Source organism: Carettochelys insculpta, chromosome 2 (genome assembly GCF_033958435.1).
Source record: "Carettochelys insculpta isolate YL-2023 chromosome 2, ASM3395843v1, whole genome shotgun sequence".
Lineage (NCBI taxonomy): Eukaryota > Metazoa > Chordata > Testudines > Carettochelyidae > Carettochelys > Carettochelys insculpta.
The window spans coordinates 93,005,687-93,031,654 of NC_134138.1; the positions used below are offsets into that span (position 1 = coordinate 93,005,687).

General features: G+C 41.3%; 1 protein-coding gene across 2 annotated transcripts in view; it reads right to left on the reverse strand.

Annotated features, from left to right (window-relative positions):
* The window catches only part of DLGAP1 (DLG associated protein 1), a 190,187-nt gene that overhangs the window by 35,403 nt on the left and 128,816 nt on the right, over nt 1–25,968 (reverse strand). For both annotated transcript variants that reach the window (XM_074985842.1, XM_074985843.1), the window contains exons 5-6: nt 7,995–8,368; nt 1,165–1,256 (exon numbers count right to left, since the gene is read on the reverse strand). In XM_074985842.1, the coding sequence (XP_074841943.1) occupies nt 1,165–1,256; nt 7,995–8,368 (466 nt within the window). The remainder of the gene's footprint in view (nt 1–1,164; nt 1,257–7,994; nt 8,369–25,968) is intronic.

Here is a 25,968-nt window from a genome sequence, read left to right on the forward strand (position 1 = left end):
TGGGTCTCTGAAATATATCATGTTTTCATTTAACTCTCCTAGTGCTTCTGAAAAATATAAAACACAACCCTGAATCATACCCACCTTTCCAGCACCTCAACCCAACAACAGCCAGTCAAGAAGGAGTTTAATTTTACTGTGAGTGCAGGCACTTAGCCATTTCAGCTCTATCCCCTGCTTAACTTACCTATTGGAGAGAACAAGATGGGGGAGGCGATATCATTTATTGGACCAGCTTCTGTATCGTAGGTGCAGTAAAAGATATTACCTCTCCCAATTTATCCCTCTAATATTCTGGGACTGATGTGCCTTCAACACTGGATATTACATAATTGTTGTCCTCTTGTGTACATGTAGGGAATGAAAAGTGCAAGAAGCCAGCTTTTGGCTTGTACTTATGTACCTACAAATGTAAAGAAGTAGATTTAATTCTAGACTAACAGCCCCAGTACTAACGATACACACTTTAATTGTATTGGTCAACAGAAGAATAGAGTATTCTTTGTCAATTGGTTTACATACATTATTTTATAATTAATCCTCACAATAGAGGCTAGAAAATATAAATACCCATGTTTTACAGATAGGGAAACTGAGGTAGATAGGTTAATTCACTTGTCAAAATCCCCTTTTTGGATTTGAGGTTCAATCTCAAATCCAACATTAGAACTAAGGACCACTTGATTCCCGGTCCCATGGTCAGACCACATCTCTGTAACTCATCTTCTATGCACCTATGCTTTTAGACATCACAGTGTTTCTCTGAGAAATCTGATATCAGCAGGAATTTTCTCCTAAGGTAACATTCATATTATTTTAAAGTGAGACTGTTTGTGCCTTTATTCTTTTTAGAAAAGATTTTGAAAATGTGTTAACACCTTCCAACTTATAACATTCCAAATGAACATGCATTACTTTTAATGTAATTTTAAAACAGGAACATAATGAAGTGTGGAAACATATACAAGTTTACCTGCAAGTACTTTTTCATATCTACCTTTGAAATATGAAATTTAATAAAAACTTAAAAGTGTGTTGTTTGCAAGTCAGGCTCTTACATATCTGATCTCACTGGTGTGATTTTCCTTTGAGATATTTTGTATTAAGACAGGAACAAGAATATTGTACATGTGTATTAAAAAGATCAAATGAATGTTTACTCACCATTTCTCCTCCTCTACTTGAACACCTATGGATTGGAACTTACTGGTTGCTTTATTTTCACCTGGCTTGGTGGATTCTTCAGCTCCATCGACCTGAAGAAATAATGAGATATAAACAGAATGTTTTTTTAAGAAATATACTAAGGTAGCTGAGACACTTTCCTTCTTAATGTTTTAATTAGCAAGGACTTACCCATATGGCTGATATCATAACTATCTTCATCTTTTATGATGCTATTCAAATAATAGCATTTTGTGCTAATTTATAAAGGTTTTTATGAAGGTAATGATGGATTTTTACAATGCAGATGTTGTTTATCCATTGCATAACAGACACCGATTATTATTTGACAACACATTTTAATTAATGTGAATGTGAAGTGATGTTAAAATTATATTTTTAAAGGAAATTGTTTTATTTACACGTTAGAGTTTTGGAACTGTTATAGATACAAGGTTTAAAAGAAATGGAAGGTTATTTACTTGTAAGCCAAGTTCTTTGAGATGACTTTGCACCACACTACCCACAAATGGGAATATATAGAGCCACTTGAAGGAATAAGGGATTGGTAATGTTGACTGGTGAGGCACTAGACTGGGTCTCTCCCTTGATCAAGCAAAATAGGCCAACACTGCTGGATTAGAACACCTTTCTTGGGGCTTTTCCTGTGACTTTTGATGCACTCCCATTGCATGTGGTTAGCTGAAACCAGCCTGTTGAAGCTCCAATAGAGACGGGGGCTGGCTGCCTTGTCTGATGTACCCTTCTGACACTTTACAGTGGCCAACAACCAGAACAAGGTAATCCAGCTGCACCAATGTCAACCGGAACTCAGCAAGGAGGTGAAGGGTAAGGTACCCTGCATGCCAGCTCCTGCCCACCTGCATGTCTTTATCAACCTTTCCTTCTGTATTGACAACTGGTTGTGTGAGCTAAGAGAGCAAAAGAGGGGAGGTATGCCAACACCCTGATCACATCCTGAGACAAGAGCCCTGGGCTTGACCCCTAGGATCCACTGGTACTTGACAGGCAAGGAAAAAGAATGACTTTGGTGCAACAACCTATTTTCTACAGTGTTAATCCTGTGCATGCACATGCTTTGTACCCATTACAGATGCTGACCGGGAGATAACTGTGCAGTGGATGTGCCCAGACTCTGTTGGGGGCCAGGGGTGGCTGCAACCATGAAATTATACTTTGAAACGATCCCCCACCATACCTGGTGAGACCCTATTCGGATCACTCAGGCCCTTGCTGTCTCTTTGAGTTCAGATCCAGTTACGCATTCCATGCAAAGCTATGTGGATCACACCACTGTCTGCACTCATTGATACTGATGCAGCTGATAACTGTATGGATGAGAAGACTCTCCAGGCCCCAGGAATTTGCTTCCAGAAACCCACACCAGATGTCATGGAAACTCCATATGGAACCTTTATCCTTTGGGCTGATGACTAAGAAGATTATACCCCTGCAAGCTGTAATCAAGGGCCACTGAGAGGAGATGCAGTTCAGTGTAATTTGTTCACTCCACTTCCTCGCTAATCTTTGGGGGTCCACCTGCTTGGCATGGCACAACCCCCACATTCTCAGTCAGGAAAGAAATTCAGCCAACAGGTCAGCCTATGCACCAGCAGTGATGAATAGCGGGATCTGGGGGCCCATCCCAGGCAAATCTCAGAAGGAATCTCAGATTGCAGCAGCTGGGCACTGCCCCAGCTTCAACCTCCCACACTCCTGGCAAATAGCAAGATTATGCAAATATTTATCAAAAGAGAAATGTGGACATACGATCCCTGCACTGGGATTATTACTGTCCCATTGAACAGCCCATGGAAGGTCCATTATGACTGAATTTCTGCGACGTTTGAATTGCAAGTGGCAGCTCTCTGCTTGCACATCCAAGAAGACTTGGGGTTTTATTTGCCGCTTGACATTCCCTGTCCTATTCCTGGAAAAAGGATGGGAGATTGCACCTCTGTGTTGACTTTAGTGAGCTGAACCAAAAATGGTATTCTCTACTTTAATCTCAGAAGCATGCAATAATGTGCACTGTGTGTGGATTATTCACCACACTAGACCTACCACATATCCAGATAGGGTACAAGTAAAAGATCACCTTTGGGATCGATTGTGGATGCTCTGAATACTTGGTGATGTCAGTCAAACTAATTCAAACTTGGAACTTTCAACGCTTGCTTCATAAAGTGTTCAGATAAACTTGACTTTCAGACAATCATGAGCAACACAAATGTCACATTGTCTGTTCAGAAGACACTATCAGAGCATGGTCTGTTCGCCAAATTAGAGAATATACCATTGATCAATCCTCCAGAGATTTTAGGGTACATCTGACCCTCATAAGGGTTTAGAATGTACCTCCAAGACCGATCAAGAATTGTGACCAAGATGTAAGATTTCAAGCAGAACAGACCAATATATAGATGGTTGAATATATGTTTTGTAGTTGCAGGTCCTGTAACTGTATCACAGTAACCCTGTAGCAGGCCACTTTGGGTGCCTCAAAGCTCACTGTGCAGCCTCCTGCTCCTTTTGGTGATCTTGAATATGGGCTGAAGTTGGAGTTTATATTCACTCTTATGACGTGTGCCTACAATAAGGTATCCCGCACTAAGCTGCTGGGCACAGCTGTGACACCAAAAATCCCATCAAATCCCTGGGCTGATGACATAATTATAGAATTCCTTGACTCCAACAGCTACTTGGTAGTACAAACGATCAGGGATTAGTTGATAAAGATAGCACATTTCGTCTGATGTGACCACTCGCCATCGGCTCAGATGACTGCTCAATTCATATGTCATTCACGTTCATGGGTTCCCTGATTGCATTCAGTCAGATCAAGGACCACAGTTTATCTCATGAGACACACATAAGGCTCTCTGGTTACTAGATGTCCATGGCTTTGTAGCCCCTCTACAGGCAGCTAGCCAGAGAAGGTGAATAAAGTATAAGCAATATATATTATGTTTAGTTAAATATGACCAAGAGGATGGGTCCACTTCCTGCCTCTGCTGAATTTGCATAGAACAGACATGACTGTATTGCGCAGAGACCCTTTTTTGCAATTACAGGTGTCACTGATTGACAATATCGTGTAAAATCCTGAATTTTATAGTATTAACTTAAACTTTACTGAGTGAACTCAAACCTTACTGAATTAGGGTTAATTAACATCTCTGGAGTTCACTGTATTATGAATGTAAATGTTTATGTACTATTGTAAGATTGTATGGAACTTCTTTACCGCTAAGACAAGATTAATGAAATATCTGGCAGTTCAAAGAGCTTTTTGGAGCAATACGTGTGAAACAGATTTCCTTAGGAAATGCCTTAAGACGAAGAGAACTCAATGTCTGTGAAGTGAACTCTTTCTAAGATATGGCCTGGAGAGAGAGCACCTTTCTATATTACCTGCTTCTGGAAACTTCAGGTCAAAGTCCTCTGAACTGCACAAACAGGGAAAATGAACTTGTTTTGAATGAGCCAGTTATGAACTAAAATTGCGATGAAATTTTAACGACAAGGAATTCCTTAGGTTAGGGTTTTAAAAGAGTGCACTTGCCAGAGACCATATGAGAGTTGCAATGGACACCGATGCCAACAGATTATTCTGGCAGACTCACAATGGTCAGAAAGAGGCAAAAAGCCACCTCGAGGATGTTAAGAAAGCTTAAAATGGCACACAAACCACCAAAGACAGGAAGGATCAACTTTTGGGGGCTAAAAGGTTTGACTGTCAAAAATCTCTACACAGATAGGCCACCTTGAAAACTAGATCATCAATTCTTCAGACCTTATCAAATTTGTCAGAAAAACAATCCAGACCATGAGGAATATGAAGGCCATGCTGTAATGGATTCCACATTGAAATCTGGTCTCACCATTTATGGCACCTCAGAAAATGGGAGTGCTATGGTCCCAAAGAACAGTCCTGGGAGCCTGTTAGCAAGGTCTACACACCTGGGCCGCATCTACACGTGCACGCTACTTCGAAGTAGCGGCGCCAACTTTGAAATAGCGCCCGTCACGGCTACACGTGTTGGGCGCTATTTCGAAGTTGAAATCGACGTTAGGCGGTGAGACGTCGAAGTTGCTAACCCCATGAGGGGATGGGAATAGCGCCCTACTTCGAAGTTGAACGTCGAAGTAGGGCACGTGTAGACGATCCGCGTCCCGCAACATCGAAATAGCGGGGTCCACCGTGGCTGCCATCAGCTGAGGGGTTGAGAGACGCTCTCTCTCCAGCCCCTGCGGGGCTCTATGGTTACCGTGTGCAGCAGCCCTTAGCCCAGGTCTTCTGGCTGCTGCTGCTGCAGCTGGGGATCCATGCTGCATACACAGGGTCTGCAACCAGTTGTCGGCTCTGTGTATCTTGTGTTGTTTAGTGCAACTGTGTCTGGGAGGGGCCCTTTAAGGGAGCGGCTTGCTGTTGAGTCCACCCTGTGACCCTGTCTGCAGCTGTGCCTGGCACCCTTATTTCAATGTGTGCTACTTTGGCGTGTAGACGTTCCCTTGCAGCGCCTATTTCGATGTGGTGCTGCCCAGCGTCGAACTTGAACGTCGACGTTGCCAGCCCTGGAGGACGTGTAAACATTATTCATCGAAATAGCCTATTTCGATGTCGCTACATCGAAATAAGCTATTTCGATGTAGCGTGCACGTGTAGACGTAGCCCTGAAGAGGTAGAGAATTTTCACAGGAAACACCCAGATAACCCTAGCCTGGGGTTTCAGCTCTCTCTCAGCCTTTCTCTCTGTTGGGTGAAGCTCTGCTACTGCCTTCCCTGGCTCCAAGTACCCCAGTTGTGGATGTTGCCTCTGATTCCAATCCTGGCTGTGACTCAGGTTTGATGTCTGACTTCGGTATTTGGCCTCTGACTCTGGGCAGTGGCAGCTGGTGAAAGGGATTCTGGGGGGCACTGATTATGTGCCCTCCTCCTCCTCCCCAAGTCCTGGCCCCTCCCTTCCCTTGCTCCAAGCCTCCTCCACCCTGACCGGCCTCTTCCTCCAGAAGTGCAGTGCTGCTTCTGGTGAGTGCGGAGGCAGTCCCGCCTCTCACCTGGAGCAGCACAGCCAAGGCTCCAGCTTGCTGTGCTCTCAGGTCAAGATGCTCCGGGGGAGTGGCGGGATTGCCCCCACCCTCACCAGAAGCGGCATAGTGCTGGCAGTGAGTGTGGAGGGTGGACTGGGTGCTGGGCGTGCACGTTCCCCCATGGACCGCTCATGCTTTTCCCCTGCTAGTTTGACCCTTAATTCTGGCATCTGCTCTGGCTCTGAATCTTGGTTCTGTTTCTTTGCTGCAGACTGCTGCTCTGACCTCTAGGACTGACTACTTTCCTCCTAACCCTTGATTCCTCATACTGAGCACCCCAATCTAGATATGACTAGGGTGCTGGAAGAATTCTTCCATCTAGCTACCTACCTATTGCTGCTTGGCCACAGGTGGTTTACTGACATCAATGCAAAAACCTCTTCCATCACTGTTTGAAGCACCTACCCTATGGGGCTACAGTGGTATAGCTGCAACCTTGAAAGTGCGCCACTGTGACACGTGTAGTATAGACTTGGCTTCACTCACAGTTTGATCCAGGGGCTGCTCCCAATTCCACACCACACGCAGCCTAATGTCTCAGCCTATTCCACAGCAATTAGGTAAACCTAATAATACCAACGTGCCAGATATCTGTGTGAGAGTACACATGTGCAAACTCTATCTTTAGGTAAAGACTAACCAGATTTCCTGGGGGAGGAGGGTTGGTCAGTTTGAGGACACTGCCCTGTTTGCTTGGGATTCATTTCCATGCAAAAACCAGAACTGATTCGTAGCTGACTCCTATCCAGGCTATCTTGTTTTATTAGCATGAATGACCAGGCAGCTAATAATAGGTAGTCATGAGCATGTCATACTTCCATAGTCATCATTTGGGAACGCATGGGAGAGGGTAGTAGGAAAGTTGGCTCATATCTAAAAGGGAAATATATAACTTTTAAAATTTCTCTTTTCCTTAAGCTTCAACTGAGAATGATTGGATTAATTTTCTTGTTTCGTTCCACTAGAGGTAACAGAGTTTAATTTATGTTAAACGGGGGAATCACAGGGCTCTTACCCTGTGCTTTTGCAGCTGAAATAACAGCCAAGTAGAACAATGCTGCCTCATTCCAATGACTAACTGTTGTTTCCAAATGCATGAATAAGCAGTGACAATTCAGCTAAGCTGTCTGAAAGTGTTTTTCTGGTGATAGCATAGTGTAAATTATGGTTTTACACATTCTCTTTCAATGACTTCATTGCCCACCCTCCCCCTGCTGTAGTATGATTCATAGGTTTGGGTTCATGTGTGCAATTTAATAGAATTTAATAATAAGTAGCAAAAAGATTAAAAAAATACATGCATTTGATATATTTAAGATTATTTAGGAAAACGTCACTACCAGTAGTGAGAATACATTTACACAGGTTGAACCTCTCTAGTCCGGCACTGTGCTATTAAATTATTTAGCTATAATTTGCCACAAGCGTCTTCTAAATACCCAGAAAGCAGTGGATATGTTGGTAATGCTGCTCAATAGCACTGATTTCCCATGGTCTGGCAAATTCTCTGGCTCACCACCGGTCAGGTCCCAAGGGTGCCAGACTAGAGAGGTTCAACCTGTACAACAGACATCTCCAGTCACCTGACAGAAATGGGTAAATAACCAAAAAATGGATTGAAAAAGAGAAAAAATAAGACCATTCCATAAGTTATGTAGAAACCCACACCAACAAAAGCAGATTCTTAATCTGCTACTCAAAAACCAACACTTTACCTGTATTCCAACGGACAAACATCTGTTTTTCTTGAAGTGATCCTTCTTTCTGTCTTCCACAGCAACAGTGGCAATGGTGGTGGTTGTGGTGACTGTTGCAGTGTTGTTGCCTACGTGCTGGCTCGCAGGGCCATGGATCTGTGCATTAGCAGCCTCGATAGCAGCAGTTAAGGCCTTCATACTGTCCAAGCTTTCTGTAGAGTTACTGAGTCCCGACTGACTGATGATATCTCCCCTTTGTCCCTGCCCATCCATGTATGCATCTTGGGCTGACTCTGTGCTGCTCTGGGCTGTGATCGAAATAAAAGGTTTTGTGGTGGTCCTTGGTGGAACAGGAGGTGGTGTCTTCTTATATGTGGTAATGCAGGATGAAACTGGAAAGAATAACAACATATATATATATATATATATAGACCCTGACTTACATTTTGGTTTTCACATTTTAGTAGCAAACCAGCAGGAAAAAGAATGGATTCCAAACACGCAAATGACCATCTCTATCGGCAGGCTGATGGTGAAGAGGGCACTGTGTGTGTCAACCAGCCCTAGTAGACTCCCATTAGAGAGCTGCATTACCCTGCTTAATATTTTTGCTCATTCAGATGTGAATTACATGATATCAATGCAGGGGGCGGAAAAGATGCAGACATCTAGTTTCTCCTCTGCCAGTTTACTCTTTCCTGCACTGTATTCCTGTTTCTAAATGAGTCAAGCAATGGGGCTGCCTCCAAAATGTCATAGTTTTAAAACAAGATTAACTTCCAAAGACTCACTCTGGCTCAAGTGTATTATCTGCAATGTTTTACTGCAACCACGTTTTCTATAATCTAGGTATTTTTATGGTACTTAACACAGTGGTCTAAGTCTCAGAAGGGTAGCCATGTTAGTCTGTAGCTTCATAAATAACAACCAGTCCTCTTGCACCTTAAGCAACAGGACTGCTTGTTATTCACGGTGGTCTCAGTACACCACGTCAGACCTAAGTTTTGACAGAAATTATTAAACGTAGCTGTTTGGCCAGCGAACATAGGAACTGCAGCTATTACATATGACGCCTGGGCTGCATTTAAAATATAGATCAGCACTGCTACAGTACTCTGGGGTGTGAAACATTCACACCCCTGAGTGCTGTAGCTATGCCAACCTAACTCCTAGTGTGGAGGCAGGAAGGTCAACAGAAGAATGCTCCTGTCATCCTAGCTACTGTGGCTCAGGGAGATAGTGTTTTTACAGTGATGGAAAAACTCCGTCCATCACTGTAGGCCTCCTTCATGCTATGGGGTTGTGTCATGCATAGCTACCGAGCCACAGCAATGCCACTATAGTCCCCACAGTATCAATGCAAGCTAAGAAAATCAAAGGACATGCTGAATTAAAGTCTGTTACCACCAATTCTATGTAAACTTAGGTCTCCTATACGTCTGCACAGAAGAGATGTCTCACTCTTTGCTGTGGCTCTCGGGTCTCTTGGAAATATTTATTAAACATAAAAAATAGCTGTCAAAGCTACTTTAAAAAAACGTTTTCCCAACTGGTCTCACAGATTTCTCCGGTGCTAATGATGGCCCCAATTTTGCAAAGATTTATGCACATTTTGAGCTTTACACACTGGGAATCAGGCCTGCCGAGGACAAGGGGGGACTTTGGCTGCCACCACTGCCGAAGTAGTAATGGTGGCGGCTGGTGCTCCAGTCCCCTTTGAAGAGCTGCAGCAGTGCAGCAGCTTTTCATGCCTGGGATGGGAGGCGTGGTGCCTATAAACTAAAGGAAGATTGGGATTGTGACGCCCTGCTTTTCAGAAGGTCAGGCCACTTTCATTTGGATGCGTGAATATGAACTTAGAAGTCTAACTTTAGGTTTCCAGGTTTGAGGATTTTGGCCGATGCATTCAAAATTACAAGAGCATTGCCCTCCACCAAGAGAAAATGAAGAAATTAATTAAAGTCTATCCTTAAGGGCCATTTAGCTTCTCTGTATTAGTGAAATCCTGGAACGCTTTAACATGAGGTGAAAAAAAAGGCTATTGGGAACCCAAAACCAATCAAGCAATACTTTATTTTAAAGAAAATCAATGCAGACACTTATCTGTGCATAGTTCAGGTGCAAGCATGTTATATACATTCTTATTAACAAGAATCACAAGGCAAGGAATGACCTGTGAAGAAATGACTTATCAGCTCCCCTGAATTGGCAGACATCTGTGCCACCCTCATAAAAGGGGACTGTACTACAGCTGTTCTGCTGCCTGTTTGCAGCGTATGCTTGTTGAGTCAGAAGCCATAATGGCATTCATTTGGCTAACTCAGATCCAGACACCCAATATCTTTCTGATGATTGCAGGAATGCATTTTATTTGTTGTGATATCAAAGGAATCGCCAGGTCATGAAATCACACATGGAGTTGTTTTTTAAGAAGATTCTCACATTTCTGGTAACATGTCTGCAAATATAAAAACCTGCGTAGTGTGTTCAAGCACACTAAATGAGGATGGAGAAAGAACAGCTCACTGAAGCAGTCAGGATTTTGGAAGTATAACCAAACAAACTGTGATTGCCTTGTGATGTATTCACCAGAAGCTACTGATTTTTGAGTGGAGGTAAAATTGATCAAAAGGAGATATTAAAGTTTTTAAAACAAATGCAATAGTTTGTGCTGTGAACTGAGCTCTGGTTTAAACAGTTCATAAAAGGACAAGTTGGGGGTGCACAAGAAAAAGTAACAATTTCTGAATGAGACCATGCATTTTTGGAGCTGCTAAATGGAGCACAGCATTTATGAGGCAAAACTAATAGTGTTCAGGGAGGCTAGCTGCTGTTGATGCAGTACACGTAGATGGGTTTAAAAAGAAGGATGGAGAGCATGGTTTGTGTGCTGTCGAAACATATTTGCATCAGAAGTGATTGAGCTGATTAATGGTGGAGAGAATGTCCTTGGAGTGTTAGTGGCAGTGCTTCAGATGATCCACCCCCTTCAGACACCGTCATTTGCACTTCCCTGTATCAGAGGGAGTCAATTTGGCCCATTAAATAATTAATTTGCATAACACCCCAGGAAGATAAATATATTTAACAGCTGGGGAAACCATAAAAAATGGGATAAGATTCTCCAAACTAGAAGGGTAGCCGTAAAGACATTAGCTGCCTCATAACTGGTCACCTTATCTTAAAAAAAAGCCAATAAACAATATCTACTATATGTTGGTCTCTACCATGGGTCTGGATTCTTTCTGAGAGTAAAACAAAAAAGCTGTCTTGTAGCACTTTAGATACTAACAAAATAATTTATTAGGTGATGAGCTACCCAAGGGACTGAAAGTGGAAAATCCCATTACCATGAAAGCTCATCACCTAATAAATCAATTTGTTAGCCCTTAAAGTGCTACAGGACTACTTTTTTGTTTTGTGAAGACACAGACTAACACAACTACTGCTCTGAGACTAGACAATCCTCTGCTGTAGAGGTATTTTATTTCACTGCTCAATGTATCCAACAAAGAAAACAGTTCACACTATGAAGAATATACCTGCTTCTAGTTCTATACATGTTCTCAAAGGGAGCAAAGGATCAACAAGTCACATGCTAAAACTGTAAGAAGAAAAAAAGACAAAAGTTGTTTTAACAAGTCAGTACATAGCCTTAGTCTCCAGGAGTCACATGGCACATACTGAACAAATCCAGGCAGAGTGCAAGTCATAAAAAAGCCCCAGGCACTTCATTACTGGAAATGATGTAAGTTGCCGCTCCTTTGCTGATACTACAACAAAACAATGCTAAACCGGCAATCTGTAGCAGCTGCTCTCTAAATGTCAGAGCTGACTGAGTCTTTCAAAAGTCTGTAACATAACAAACAATTGGACTTTGTTCCTCATTGTTCTTCCCAGCCACTTTCAAGAACCTGGCAACTTGTGAGATGGCAACCAGTAGGGTCTGAAGAGGCATTTGACTTTTGACTGCAAAAGAGTCTATTCTCTCCTTCACCGGCAAATGTAGGACTTGCTCCAACCAGTGAAATCAGTGCAAAGATTCCTACTGACTTCACAGAATTCCACAGAGACTTTAACAATCTACACCCCACCATCAACTTATGCCTCGATTACAACATGCAAGAGATACATTTCCTGGACACTACAGTACTAATCAAGGATGGCCTGATCAGTACCACACTGTACCGAAAACCTACTGATCGCTATACTTATCTACACCCTTCTGGCTTCCATCCTGCACACGTGACTAGATCCATTGTTTACAGTCAAGCTCTTAGATACAATTGCATTTACTCTGATCCAACTGACAGAGACCAAAAACTACAAGATCTTTACCAAATATTCATAAACCTGAATTACCCACCAGGAGAAGTAAAAAAAAACAAATCGACAGGGACAGATGAATACCCAGAGACCAGCTACTCCAAGATCAGCCCAAAAAAGCCAAGAACAGAACACCACTGGTCATCACCTACAGCCCCCAACTCAGACCACTGCAACAAATTATTAAAGACCTACAACCTATCCTTAATCAGGATGCCACACTCCAGAAGGTCCTGGGTGACATTCTCTCCTACAAACAACCTCCCAACCTTATGAGGATCCTCACCAACAGCCACAGTCTATACCCCAGGAATACCAGTCGTGGAACCTTTCCCTGCAACAAAGCCCACTGCCAGCTTTGTCCACATATCTTCTCTGGAAATACCATCACTGGACCTAACCAGGTTACTCACAGAATCACGGGCACTTTCTCCTGCTCCTCTACTAACATCATATATGCCATCATGTGCCAACAATGCCCAGATGCTCTGTATATTGGACAGGCTTCTAACTCCCTTAGACAAAGTGTTAATGGGCACAAAACAGACATCAAAACACTCCAGATCCACAAACCAGTTAGTCAACATTTTAATGGAATGAGGCATTCTATTAATGACCTAAAGGTATGTGTGTTACTGAAAAAGAATTTTCGCACTGTTCTTCAAAGGGAAGCAGCGGAGCTGGCTTTTATATTAAAATTCAGCACATTAACACATGGTTTAAACCGGGACGGGAACTTTCTGAGTCACTATAGGGGCTCGTCTGCATACTTGGCTCAATCCAATTCTTGAACTCCCCCCCACCCCTCCACTCTCTGATTTGCTCACCTTGATTATCTTTTTCTGATTTGTCCTCCTTGCTTACGGTTTTTGGTTCTCTGTGCCTTAAATATTGAGTCTGTTCTGGTCTGGCTATGGTCTGAAGAAGTGGGTCTGTCCCACCAAAGCTCACCCAATAAACTATTTTGCTAGTCTTTAAAGTGCTACCGGACTGCTTTTTGTTTTGCTACTGACTTCAGTGAGGCTTGGATCAGGCCCATCATTCCCATCTGTATTACAGGACTAATGAAGAAATTCCTAATCATTAGTTTTGCTCCTTTCCTATTTTTAAGACACGCCTATTTCAATCCCAAATCCCTGACGGGACAGAATTTCCTCCAAGGGGGATGGGATAGGGGGAATAAGGGTGTTTCTTCTGCTAGCTAGTGTTTCTGAAGTGTTAAGTCACAGGTCAGGAATTTGGAAAAAAAGCAGTCTCAACCACCCAGGTCAGAAGGAAGTGAAATGGTTTAAAAATATCCAGGATTGCTTAATATCAAAGGCTGAATTCAAACGTTTCATTGCAAGAGCATTTCTGTCATTTAAACAAGCTCGCTGAGGAGAGGAAAGGTCGGGTCAAATGTGACCCTGCAATCACAAACTTGTTGTATAAACCGGTGATGGTTTATACAATGGGTGCTCTACAAAACCCACAGACCCATTGGTCCCACTGCACAGCTCCATCTACTTCACACAGTATTTTGGACTGTGCAAAGCAGAAGACATGTAAGAAATGCAATTCCCTGTCTAACCTGACAATTTCCCATAAGCAAGGTTAGCAAAGGGAATAAGAAGTGAATACAGATTTAAAATTAGGCAACTAACTGTCATTGTCTCCTAGGGAAAGAAAGCAATTAAATCCACAATTTGCAGGGTGTGGTAAAAATGTTCATCTGTACTTACGTCACAGAAAATATGAGACTATAAAGTAAAAATAGTTACTTAGGCTCATACCCTTGGAGGTGATGGCTACTTTTCTAATTTACCTGTTGTTAAATACCCATATTATAATACTATCTACATATGGCACTCAAATGCGATACAGTGTGTGGGCAGATATGGACCCATTGGCAAAGATCTCACAAACTAAAGCCAGGTCTACACTGGACTGGAAAGTATCAGAGGGGCAGCCGAGTTAGCCTGTATCTTCAATAACAACAAGAAGTCCTGTGGCACCTTATAGACTAACAGATATTTTGGAGCATCAACTTTAATGGGCAAAGACCCGCTTCACTAGACTGAAAAGTTGGTCTAAGATACGCAATTCCAGCTACAAAAACAATGGGCGAAACTATCCCGTTGACCTCCTTTACTCTTTGCAACCATGAGGAGTACCAGGGCTGACTATAAAACCCTGATGGTTTGATTTAGCATACCCCCACTAAGTGCGCTAAATTGAACCCTGGAATATTCACCCTGCAGGAGTCAATCTTCTGGTAAGTGTAGACATACCATAAGAAACCAGCTCAAGACTCCTAATTCAAGTTCTAAAACTCTACACATTCCAGGCTGCTCAGGCTTAGTTGTTTCATTTTGGCCTGTTACAGAGACAGGTTCCAGACATGAAATCTGGATTACAACTCAGAAGCCAATATTTATCCCTCCTATTCTACCTGGCCTGCTCCAGCCAAGTGGGGGACAATGCTCAGAACTGGAATTTTGGTTCAGGCCCAGCTTTAATTTGCTATTTTTATATACTTTAGTTAGTACACGTGACATTTGTATACTTTTTCTTAATAAAACCCCCTCCTTCCTTTCTGGATGGCAGATGGCTACCAACGCAGAAAATCCTTATTGTTCAGAACAAAAGTGAAATAAAGCATTTCAGAAGATATCCTAAACTGGCTGTGGACAAAATATCAGTGTGAGTTATGGGTATCACCCCAAATGAGAGCCACAAGCATCTTTATATGCCATGTCATCATGTGTTCTGAGTATTTCACATTTTTTCTGTATCCATGCATTGTATAGCCACGTGCCTTAGTTATCATAATCTAACCCCAGTACAGATTTGGAAACAGACATAAGTGGAAATTAAGAAGCTACAGAAAGCTATACATGTGATCTAAAATATCTGGAGTATACATAACTCACAAGATTAAGGTCCCATATTTCAGGGTCTTCAGTGCTTAAAGTAAGCGCTGCTTCTCCTAATGAAAAGTTCCTGCCACAGAACAGCAATTTCTAGCCCTGCGGGAAAGCATGAAATGACACCAGAAACTTGTCACCAGTACAGGGCTGTATATGGCTACCTGCAACTCAGATTAAACTGAGAGACAAATTCCACATGTGGAGAGGAAAGATGAAAATGTTCCTTTGGCCTTTTTTCTTCTTCACCATTTAAAGCTACTGTGATGGTCAAAAATTTAATCACTGCCCCTGTGGAGATAAAGTTAGTGGGTGGAGTGCAGCTAAGGTTATGAAAGGAGTCTGCATGCAATTATAAGATGGATATTGCTACCATCTAATAAATACACATTAGGAATTACATACACACAGGTGTCTCACAGGAATCATTTACTTGTTAATAAAATTTAGTGCCCCCACGCATGCTAGAACATAGCAGACATTACGCAACAGTTGTAGGGGTAGAAAAGAACATATAGTACTGAAACTGCTGGGGGAGTTTATGTAAACTGAATGTAATGATCTGTATTACAACCCAGACAGAACAAAGTATAACACCTTGCTTGTGGAAAAAATGTAATGTAATCTTTAACCATTTTAGATAGTTACAAGTTTCTCTTATTGGAGGAACAGAGACAAATAAATCTGTACCCTGTGCATGGTCAAATCTAAATCTTAGTGAATGAAAAGCAACTCAATTGCATTCATGTACTGTCTAGTGAAGCAACGAATGACGCGAGTGGGACCTGTGTCTACTTTGAGCTGTGCAAGACACCAATCATCTAAGTAATATTAACCTATTAAGAGAGAGAAAAAGAGTTTATACTTTACACAAGGAGTCTGTGGGTAATATAAAATCAGCTAGTAACCGAGGTACATCAATGAAACTGACTGAATAGGGAATTCAGTCAGTCTGACTGACTTATCAGTAACCTTTGGCTACTGGCAAAGCATTTGGGGGGGCGGGGGAGTCCAGAAAAGCAGGAACATAGAACTATTATAAAACAACACTCTGGCATTTTTCCAGACAGATTCCCTCACAAGGAAAGAGGTTTAAAACCACTGTAGCAGGTTATATGCAATACAAAACAAACCTCTATGCTCACTGAAATCAGGGTGCGTTGGGAAGGGAAGAAAAAGACAGAAGACTATTATTGCTATTAGTTTGCACAAGGCATGAAATCATTACACAGGGCTTCAACAAGGGATTGTGTGTGTGAAATCCAGCATTACTGACCTATTTAGTCAGTCTGTAAATTATTTACCCTTTCTTTTCATCTTTACAGCCTTAAACTGAGTGACTCAGCAAAACACTCTGAGCAATAGCTTAGTCTAGTGAGATTTCCTAATTGTTTATGCACTTAAATACTTCCCAAAATCCTTTTGTTTTATCTGAAGAAGTCAAGAGCACTATATGGAATATTAGATGAGCAAGTGTCCTTGAAAAGTACATTATTCTACAAAACTTATATGTTATCACAAAAATTAAAGTAAGAAACTGAGAAACTTTCTGAATACCATAAATTTGTTCTATAAAAAGCTTTCAGGGTGAAGAGGAGAAACTACCTCAAAAATGGCAGCTAATTACTTTTCACCAAGGTTGGATAACACTGCAACTGATGAATGTAATAAATAACCTGCAGCTCAAAGAGATTTGGTACTTTTCCTATACATCTTCTAGGAGTTGCATATCTCCAGTACAACACTTTATTGGGCATTAGTATTCTCTCCACGGTATGTTTTACTGCAAAACACATATGAACACTATAGAATTCCCTACATTTTCTATCAGGTAATACTGTCAGTATTTGAGTGTGAAAACCCTGCACTTGCATACACCAAGGGCCCACTTTCAGAGTAACTCAGCACTGTATAAGATTGGATAAGTTATTGTATGGCCGTGCTACTTTCTGCTGAAAAGCTTCAGTGTTCCCATTTTTTCCCCCCACTTGGGGCTGATGTTCCCTGTAAGCTGTGCACCCACACGGCAGCCTTGTAACTTCTGTGCACATCACATGGTAGGAACATAAGTGGCATGTGGGTCTCCCTCTCTGGGCCAGGTCCCTGAACGAGTGAAATCTTGGTAACTTCTCAGCACCGAAGGCTAGAAATTATGATGGACCTGAGGCTGACCAGTAGGCAGGGACAAGGAACAGGAGAGGAGAAACGAGTTCCTTGGGCAAAATAATCCATAGTTGGCACAAGGTTTCTATTTGTGGGAGGTAGGGGTGGCCAGCTACTGCTTTTTCTGCATCTTGTATGGTGGCGATCATGGTGCTGGCCTTTTTTCCCCAAGTACTCAGCACCCACAAGTGGGGCCAGATCTTCATAAGAGCACAGCATCCAAATGGCTTGTGAAAAATCTCACCACTTAATTTGAGGTCTAAATAATAGCTGAGGTCTTTTGAAAATTGAACGCAGCTGGTGAGCTAGCATGTTCTGTGTTATATTTCTGACAGAGATACTTGGATGCTGAGTGTGGAAAATAAACCACGTATAGCTGCCTCAGTGGGATCAGAACCTCTTGAAAATCTGACTCCCAACAATGGTTGTTGATCGCTTTTGAAAATCTTACACATGCAAGCACCTGCTTCTCTGTCTTGATAACCATTCTGAGCGTGTCCATATGGATTTTAAGAGCAGTTACTTTGCTCTATACATATGTGTGTTTTTTGCAGGTGTATTTAGGTGTCATTTAAAAAAATTATACTCAATATGTGCAAGAAAAGATGATGGCATTAGCCATTTCCCCCATGTCACCATTTACTATACACACAACTGGAAAAGAATACTCAAAATGTACAAGGGCCACAGCCAATGTACTGACAGCCAGTGCATAACAGAACTAAATCAAGAGGAACAGGGTAATATACCAAGATAGATCCTAAGGCAGCTCAGAATCAGGCTGGCAGTTTAGCAAATATCTCATAAAAGAAAGCACCGCAGGTCACAACCTATTTCAAAGTTCAATTAAGGAACACTTTTTTGTTCTTGCGGTCTTCTGTTATCTCCTCCCTACCTGACCAATACTGATGAAACAACCAAAGCAGCAATTTCAGCTAGTCATTGTAGGAATAGTTAGTTCAACCAGCAGCAATTGGCCTCATGACAGGAATTAATGTTCCATGGCCTATGTTATTTGTGCAGGAGGTCGGATTAAAAAGGGTGTATCAAACTGAGGGGTATTGAAATTTTTATGTGGGAGGTTATGAGTTGACAGCCTCCACCCCAAACCCCTCTTTGTCTTCAGAATTTATAAGACAGTTAAATATTTTAAAATGTGTTTGTCATTTCTACATCAGGGTCGCACTCCAATGCTTGATGGGTGAAAGTGATCACCGGCAACGGTCCCTCTAATTTTTCCCCCTCCGTGTGCAGAATAATTTTGTTTCATGCACTGAGGCATGGGTAGATGTGCACCATCAATAGAAACACAAGCTGCTGGCTGTGGGCATTGTGGGCACTCTGCTAATCAACTGGGCAGCATTTGAGTCTCTCCTGGGTGGCCACCCACGTGCTCAGTTTATAGGGAATACTGCTCACCAGTACAAGAGCTGGAGAACCACTGAGAAGTCACAAAATCTATCATGTCTTTGCATATAACCACATACATTCAGGTGTCTTTCAGGTATTAGATTACTTGATTTACCCTATTAGATAACATATGATCAAATTACTCACAGATAATCAGTCTGGATACTAACATACCGACCCATTTGTGTTTTAACAACAGCACTACAAACATGGATTGCTTTCACCGCTACATAGCAACCATCTTTAATGGGACTACTGACACTTTGAAGCATGAGTTTTTGCTGAATGCAACTGTAACAATTGCTCTTTCCTTCTGAACAGAACAGCTCTCTTTGGCTATGTTTACACTCCGGGTGCTATTTTGGGATACAAAGGTGTCCCGAAATAGCAATGTCATGACTTTTCACGGAGCCTAAAATAGCGCTGCTAATTCAGGTGTGCTAGTCCAGTTCTGGCTGCCCGTCATCATACAAAGGGTAACATAATGTTCAAAATAGCACCTTGGAAGTTGGGAGGACTAGCTCACTGGTTTGAGCATTGGCCTGCTAAACCCAGTGTCATGAGCTCAGTCCTTCCAAAGGCCATTTAGGGATTGGGGCAAATAGATGTCAGGGATGGTGCTTGGTCCTGCCAACAGGGCAGGGGACTGGACTAGATGACCTCTCAAGGTCCCTTCCAGCTCTAGGAGATGTGTGTGTCTTATTCCAAACTTCAGTGCCATTTAGACAGCACCCAAGTTTGGAATAAGATATTTCAAAATAATTTGCATCGTGCAAATTGCATAAGTTACTTTTTAAAATAATCACAGGGTAACAGTAGCCTTTGTGAATTCAGGATAAACACTATTGCCTTTAGTAACAAAACAAGAAGCATTACTTAGCCCTGCAGAGCCAATTCAATTATGATGGAGTGAGTATAATTCTGTTGATTGTGTTCACTTTTAATAATATTGTTTTCAAGAGGACGGTCTACCCATTATTTGAGCACTGATTTAACTAAACATATTTAGAAACCAATTAGGTTGAATTGGTCTGAACCAACCTTTTACATGGGTAATCCTATTCTGGATAAGGCTGTTAAAAATTGAACTAAATCAAAGTAGGGCTGAAAGAAGGGTGTCCAGGCAAGGAATTTACGCCATTTTAGCTAACCTCAATTTACTAATTAATCAAACTTATAGCTATATTGATACAACTTTTGTGTGACGACAAGCCCTAAATTCTAATTAATTATACCTGCACTACCCCAATGAAGTCTGTACAGGTGCAACTGAGTATTTATTACTGAAGACAATGCATGAAATGAAGGATCCCAGGCTGAGTTTGAAGAACTGCTAGATTTTTTTTTTAAATTTAACACATTTGATTCAGAAATCTGTGAAACACAATAAAAATGAAGTCATTTTTATAAATTAGCTTTTTGGAGTGGAACCTCATCTTAGAGAAGTTATTCTGTATGCGAGATACATGCAGTGAACCTTGGCATGTGTGTTGTTCAGTAAGCATTGTATGTTTGTCAGGATTGAGGCTGTTCAGATTTTTCAAAGCACTCCAGACTTTGAGATAAACTTGAAAACCAAATTATTTAGCATAAAGGATGTAAAATGCACTTTAATATTTTCAGTAGCTGTCTATATTATTTTAAAGCAAACTTGATTAAGTTGAAAGAGTTTTCCTAGGGCTCCTTCATAACGCTGACCATTTTGTCTCCGATCCAGCAAAGCACTTAAGCATCTGCTTAACTTTAAGCAGATGAGTAATCCTCTTGAGGTCAATGGATCTAGTCACATGCTTCAAGTTAATCACTGAAGTGCTTCACTGGATCAGAGCTGCATTGCTCACCACCTTGCAGGATCAAGCCCTTATTGGGTCGAATAGCATGTGCTAGGCTCATTTCTGATTGACTTGTGAATTTTACAGTGCTTCCTATGGAAGAATTTAGGAATAGGTTGGTCAAAATTTACTTTAGATCCCAGGATGAGGAAGGACTGACATTTTTTAATCAGAAGTATTCTGGAAGAAAATTCTCCAAATGTCAAAGACAAGAAAATAAAGCTAACATAAAGTAAGAATAATAATATTGCTCTTAGTAGTTCAGATAGATTGTCAGTAGATGCAAATCAACAAAATTCCACTGGGACCCATTTATACCAAGGGAGGGCTCCTCTCTATGTATTTGGTTGCAAGCATATCATGAGTTGGGTCAAGTAAATCTGCTCTGTGTATTTTTCTTATAGTTCTTAGGAATGATAATAAACACATAATATTCCACACAGCATCCTGGAAATCAACTGTCACATGTGTGGTGTATAATAATACTCATTCACACAGAGAAGTATTTTTGTTTCAGGTTGTTCTGTGCATCTGACATTTTAGGCGCTTTCCATTCAGTGATTAAGAATGTCTAAAGCAAAACATGTAAAGTCTGCCTGCAGCAAGAGAAAACAAAGGGTAGAAGACAAATTTGAAGTGAACTATGTGTGGCTTTTGGAGGGAAGGAGAAGGAGCCAGACATCGGCACCAGAAAGGGAGAAATCTGACAGCTCAAAGGTTCAGTCACTTTGTAATTACAGATACCCTTATCAATTAATCAGTTAAAAGCACAGTTTACCATCCTGTCACCTGTCTGGGGCAGTTCCTTTATCAGCCAGGGGAGGAGTCTGTCAGATGGCAGTTAAATGCCCTCATTTACAATAGAGGAGGAAAACAAGAAAAGAAGCGTAAGGCATGAAATTGTATCTGTCTTCACTGGTTTGAGTTTGAGGAAAACAGCAACCTTTTATCAAACCTGAGTAAATTTAATTTGTACAAAGTTGGGGAAATATAATTGTCTCAGAAAGAGTGAGAACAAGCAACTGAAAATCCAGGCATGAGCATAGCTCAAAAGGTGTTTATGACCCACATATGCTGAATGTACATTTAATTAGCGACCACCTCACTAAGTAGGATGGTTAAAGTCACTATGAGTGATCTCATTTTATTTTTTCATATAACAAATTTGATAAGAGTCCTAGCTAATATGCCAACAAATCAGTTTAAAACACTAGCACAGCATGAAAAAATTCCTAGCCATCAGATTGAATGCCATCAGCACAGAAGAGATTATATTGACATCTCATTTACTATCACCCCAGGAAACAGATAAGACCATTTCAATAGCTCCCACCTTAGAAATCACCTATTGTCTGAGTCCCAGGCTAACATAAGGGCAGTAGCCACTCCCTGTTGTTTCAGAAAGTAAAGGATTTAGACAAGGAAGGATTGAGGTGCACGAAGAGAGAAAGGGTAAAACCAGCCTCAACAAGAGTGAAGTAAAAGACATTTTCCATTTCCCTCCCCTAACCTCCACAACATCCCTGAGGAAATGCATGTAAAAGGCTTATGCAGTCGTGGCAGAGGAGCTGCCCTGAAGATTTCTAATTCACTGCATGTGAGCAACTTCACACCACAACATCTTGTAACTTCAGTGCAGGCTATGTGCTACCTGCCACATTTATCTACCTTTGTAATTTTTAAAATGAATGACTATTTCACAACAAAGGAATGTTAAATTTTGCCAAGATGATGACCATACTCCCTGAAGTCTGAATGCATCTCATGCCATTCCAGTTGCAAAACCAAAAGTATGCTTATCATAGTTCCCAATGTTAGAAAGTAGCACCGTAACGGTAGAGAGACTGTTGCTGAGTTGATGATATATTTCTCTCCATTCCTCTACACTCAAGATTCTATTGCAACTTGCTCTAAAGCAAATATTTAGGATTTTTTTATTTAAGGTCTTGGCCTGGATGACCACTACTCCTTCTCCATTCCAATTCAACACAACCATTTTAGGATTTCTGAAATTTAAACAAATGCAGGAACCTAAAAATGCATTTATGTGTTTGCATAATTGAAAGTTAAGGCTGAACCATCAGTTAAAATATCTACCTATCTTAAAATAAAACAAATAAAAACACATTCAATGTTAACAATTTGAGCTATTTGGACCATTTGTTATGGAAAAGTTTTTGGCGATCACAAACTCACACATGGTTTTTGCAAACAGCTGCAATATTAATCCCATGGATCCGTAGTATCCCATAAATGCTTGTAGATGGCAGATTTTCAACTAAAATAGCTTTTTCTTGCTCTTATTTTTCCTCTGTCCCTCTCACAGCTTTCTGTACTCTTTGTTTCCCCTTCCCAAGTCACACCCCTAACACCTCCCACTGCCTATATAAATGTATTCTCTCACAGTCAACATTTCATATTCTGGGACTTCTCTGGCCAGCGGTGCCCTAGAAGACAACCTGTGTTGCTGGGTGAGGAAGCCAAAACACATGGAATTTAAAAGATAAAGCATCTCTACCTTCAAGTTTGGATACTGTGTTCAAATCAGTTAGCCACATAACTTATCACACAACTCTATAACACAACTTTTACTTTCCTCCAGAAAGCCTGAATCCTGTGTCCAAATCAGGTAGCCACCATAACTAACCATACAATTCAACATTTCTCTTTACTTTCCCACAGAAACTATAAAACATAAATTGTAATTAGAGAATTGACAGACCTGATAAGTATCAGAGGCTGTGTTAGCCTGTGTCTGCAAAACCAACAAGAAGTTCTGTGGCAACCTTTGGAATTTATGCTCCAAAAAATCTGTTAGTCTATAAGGTGCCACAGGACTTTTTGTTGTTTTAGACCTACAAAAATACTCCAAAACTATGCTACCCAACACTGATTCAGGTTTGAAACAGCTATTCTATTTGACACCGTTCATATCTTTTGCTGTTTGCCACCAGCAAACAGTTGTGTTACATGAATTTTAGTTTGCACTAATATTCTGCGAATGGTTATTCTTCACATGCACATCTGTATCTGCTTGCCAACCCTGATATGAGTTTATTCACTGTTTGTTAATCTCATCTAATTGCAGAGAGGAAAACAATACCACTGTCAGATGACCAATCCACACAAAAAATAAATAGTGAACAGTTCATTAATAATCTATAGACTTAAATTTGTTTGTATAAACTGCTTTTGGACTAATTATGAACAAGAAATAGATTTATAAAAATCAATGAAGCATTTGCAAACAGGGAACAGGGATACATTTGCAAACAATGTATCACTCTAGTTGGTAATAATGATCATGTAATTTATGGTCTCTGAAGGGTTACTGTGTTAGTCTGTAGCTTCACAATAACAAGCATCCTGTAGCATCTTAAAGGCTAACAAACTGAAAAAGTAGATCCTATCCATGAAAGCTCACTACCTCCATAATTTACATTTGTCTAGCACCTGTTATTATAAAGGACCTGAAAGGACATACATACATACATAAATCACATTAGTGTCACCTAGAGCTGAAATGCAGTCACATTTGGGTACCACCACATAGCACTGGTTCAATAGGGTTTGTCTATGGTTGGAAGTTTACTTAAATAGGCAATTTCCCTGACAAATATGAGGGATAAGGGGTTGTCAACAAGAAGGGTTTTGGTTGATGAAACCTGTCTACACGGCTTGTTTTGTGGCAAGGGAAGCCTCTGCCAGGACAGCGATCATGCAAATGAAATCCACAATTTGTAAATGAGTGCCTCATTATTGTTGAGTGCCCTCATCTGTGTGACCCTGCCGGCAGCAGTACCCCGTTTAGAAGTAGACCTAGAGGAATTTCCACTTGTAAGTATGGCATTTTGGACTTAAATAATGTGCTTCCTTGTCAGGGCGTACTCAGGCCTTGAGGTGCAACGGCTATGGAGTCTGGTGCAACATCCGTGTGGGATCTTGTGATATCAGGATCTTGACTGCAGCTAAAGGAAAGGTTCCTTGACTAATAAGTTGTAGAAGTTCAAATTCTGCAGTTGTCTCTACTGGGTTGGCACAAGGAGTCTCATATTCTCAATCCTGCCTGCTTCACCTTGAGGATGACCTGGAAATTAGCAGCCCTGGGGGTAGGTACAGAGCAGACCCTTGTCCCAAGGGAAAAATAAATGTACCTGAGATGCAGCCTTGGCTGTGATCTGCCCTGAAACAGAATGGAATGTGATGTGAACTAGTCCACTCTTGAGAAATCCCCTTCTTTGAGATACTGAACTTAGAATAGCTGTGTAAAAGAATCACTTGTGATCCAAAGTGAATGATCTGGTTAGCTTGCCTGATAAGCCGTTCTGAACCCCCAGCAGCTGTGAAGGTATGAGTATCAATTAATTTTCACATACAGAAGTTCCACAGCTTGATTGCCATCTGGCACTGGCTGTTCGAGCTGATGCTCCCTCTTCTGGTTGATGTAGAACAGCGCTTCTGTGCATCTGTAAGTTCATTCATTCATTCGTGCCATGCTGATTAGCGTAGGCGATCATGGCCCTCCACCCCTGTCTATTACGAGTACTCTGGAGCATCTACACAGTACTGTGACAATGCAACCATGAAGTGATACTATCCAGTATTTTCTCACATTGTCTCACAACATCTTTCTTAAAAACCACATTTCTGTGGCTTCGACATACTTCTTAACTTGTTTCGCACCCATGATTCGCATCCATACATGAGGACTGGTTCTACATAACATTGCAGCACTCTTTTCCTAACCTCCAATGATAAAGATATGTTTGTGAGAATGCTTCTCATTTTCTGACGTGCTGCTTTTGCTTGAGTGATTCTGCATTTCACTTCAGTTAAACACCTATCATCGGATGCGATATAGGATCCTAAGTACTTGAATTTAGTCACTTGACGAAGAACTGTTCCATTTGCTAGTACCTCACATGTTGGCAGTACCTTCGTTTTCATAATAACATTACTTCTGCCTTCGAGATGTTCAGCTTGAGTCCCTTCAGCTTGCTTTCTTTATTGACGTGAACCAGCTCCTGAAGATCTTTCTGCTATTAAAACAGTATCATCTGCATTACCTCAGGTTGTTACGTTACATCCTCCAATGTTTAACCCTGGCAGACCTTCTATTTTGCGCATTATTCTTTCACTGTACAAGTTAAAGAGATCAGGTGAAAGAACACAACCTTGTCTCACTCCTCGATTTATCTTCACATATCTACTAAGTAGTATTAAGTACTAAGGGACAATTCTTTCATGTACCTGGACAGGAAATGGTGACGTGCTCTGGAAAGTGCCCCACATCTAGAATATGTATGTGCAGTCCTGTCTCTTGACTGGCACACAAGCCTTGAGAAAGTCGTCAGC